At 30.6% G+C, this 1,328-nt stretch overlaps 1 protein-coding gene across 1 annotated transcript; it reads left to right on the top strand.

Moving 5' to 3' along the window:
* On the top strand, window positions 1-956 carry LOC108757587 (leucine-rich repeat-containing protein 57-like). Its single transcript, XM_018502048.1, has 3 exons — window positions 1-210; window positions 321-607; window positions 725-956. Exons 1-3 carry the CDS (start codon window positions 1-3, stop codon window positions 954-956), a joined length of 729 nt encoding a protein of 242 aa, XP_018357550.1.
* Window positions 957-1,328: the final 372 nt, after the last annotated feature.

Raw genomic sequence — 1,328 nt, forward strand, 5'->3', positions numbered from 1 at the left:
ATGAATAACACTACAATGTGGCTAAATTTAACAGATGTGAACATATCAAATAATAAAATTGATGTGTTGCCGAAAAAATTGGGCGCTTTTCATTGTCTTCGACGGCTTAATTTATCACATAATTGTTTGAGTCGATATTCTGGATGGGTATGGCTAAAAGAAGCACGCATTAAGAGAACTTTACATTTTCTAGATATAAGTAACAATTCGGTAAGTCATTATAAGATATCACGGCAATCACTAATCAAAGCGGTGTTGTCATAAATAACAATTAATAGTTCATTAATAGCACGGTCAACATGAATATCATTAATTTACAGTTGCTCGAAATATCGGAATACATTTGGAGTTTGAATGCATTAGTAGAATTGAAAATGAGTCACAACTTGTTGGGACGTTTACCACAGGGCATTGAAAAGGTTCGAAATCTTAGTATTTTGGATTTGTCGCATAACATGTTAATGTATCTACCAGCAGGGCTCACTTATTTGCGACTGCAAACTATAAATATTTCAAACAATCCATTAGAAGTCAAACCCACAATTTGTGTTGAAAAAAACCCAAGCCTTACTATGTTTGCAGCAACGTCACTGCAGCAATATTGCAGGTACGTTGCTTTTTTTAACTTGTGTACTATAATGTAATTTTAGCAAAAATAAGATATATCACACAAGTTCCTACTTATTGATAATTTATGCAATAAACTAAATCAATATTTTCACAGAGATAAACATATAATTTTTCGATGGGATAAATTGAATGAATATATAAGTAGAAAAAAATTCGAGAATTGCTACTGTTGTGGAAACATTTGTAAACCTTCCTACATATTCAAAGCGCAGCAATTGGAACCTATAATTAAAATAGCTGTAAACATAATAAGAGAGACATCAGAATTACCAGTAGTATTATATGAATATTACTGTTGCTTTCCTGAATGTGACGAGGAGGATTGATAATCTAGTAACGAATCGGATACATCTCGAAATTGAGAAGACCGACGTATAAATTAACGTTTATTCCTAAAAATTACATTGCAGGACTTTCGATTTTCTAATAAATGCCGATTACGTTAATATTTAGATGTAATATACAATCTAGTAGGAAATTAACATTGACAATTAACGAACCTGATTTCTCCTTTACGTTAGGACTAACATTCATAAGAATGTAATTCGAATAACAGTATCCGACAATACAATAGCATTTAATTCATTCTCTATAGCATGTATCAATTATTGATACATGATATAACGCAAATGTAAATATAATTAATTTGTATAATAATGTAATTGATTTGAGTTAATGTTTTGTACTTGCAGTCAAAT

The sequence above is a fragment of the Trachymyrmex cornetzi genome, unplaced genomic scaffold, assembly GCF_001594075.2.
Source record: "Trachymyrmex cornetzi isolate Tcor2-1 unplaced genomic scaffold, Tcor1.1 scaffold147, whole genome shotgun sequence".
NCBI lineage: Eukaryota > Metazoa > Arthropoda > Insecta > Hymenoptera > Formicidae > Trachymyrmex > Trachymyrmex cornetzi.

Coding starts and splice junctions, on each gene's coding strand:
- LOC108757587 (XM_018502048.1), top strand. CDS start 1: ATGAATAACACTACAATGTGGCTAAATTTAACAGATGTGAACATATCA. Junction 211..320: donor TAGATATAAGTAACAATTCG/GTAAGTCATTAT, acceptor ATTAATTTACAG/TTGCTCGAAATATCGGAATA. Junction 608..724: donor TCACTGCAGCAATATTGCAG/GTACGTTGCTTT, acceptor ATATTTTCACAG/AGATAAACATATAATTTTTC.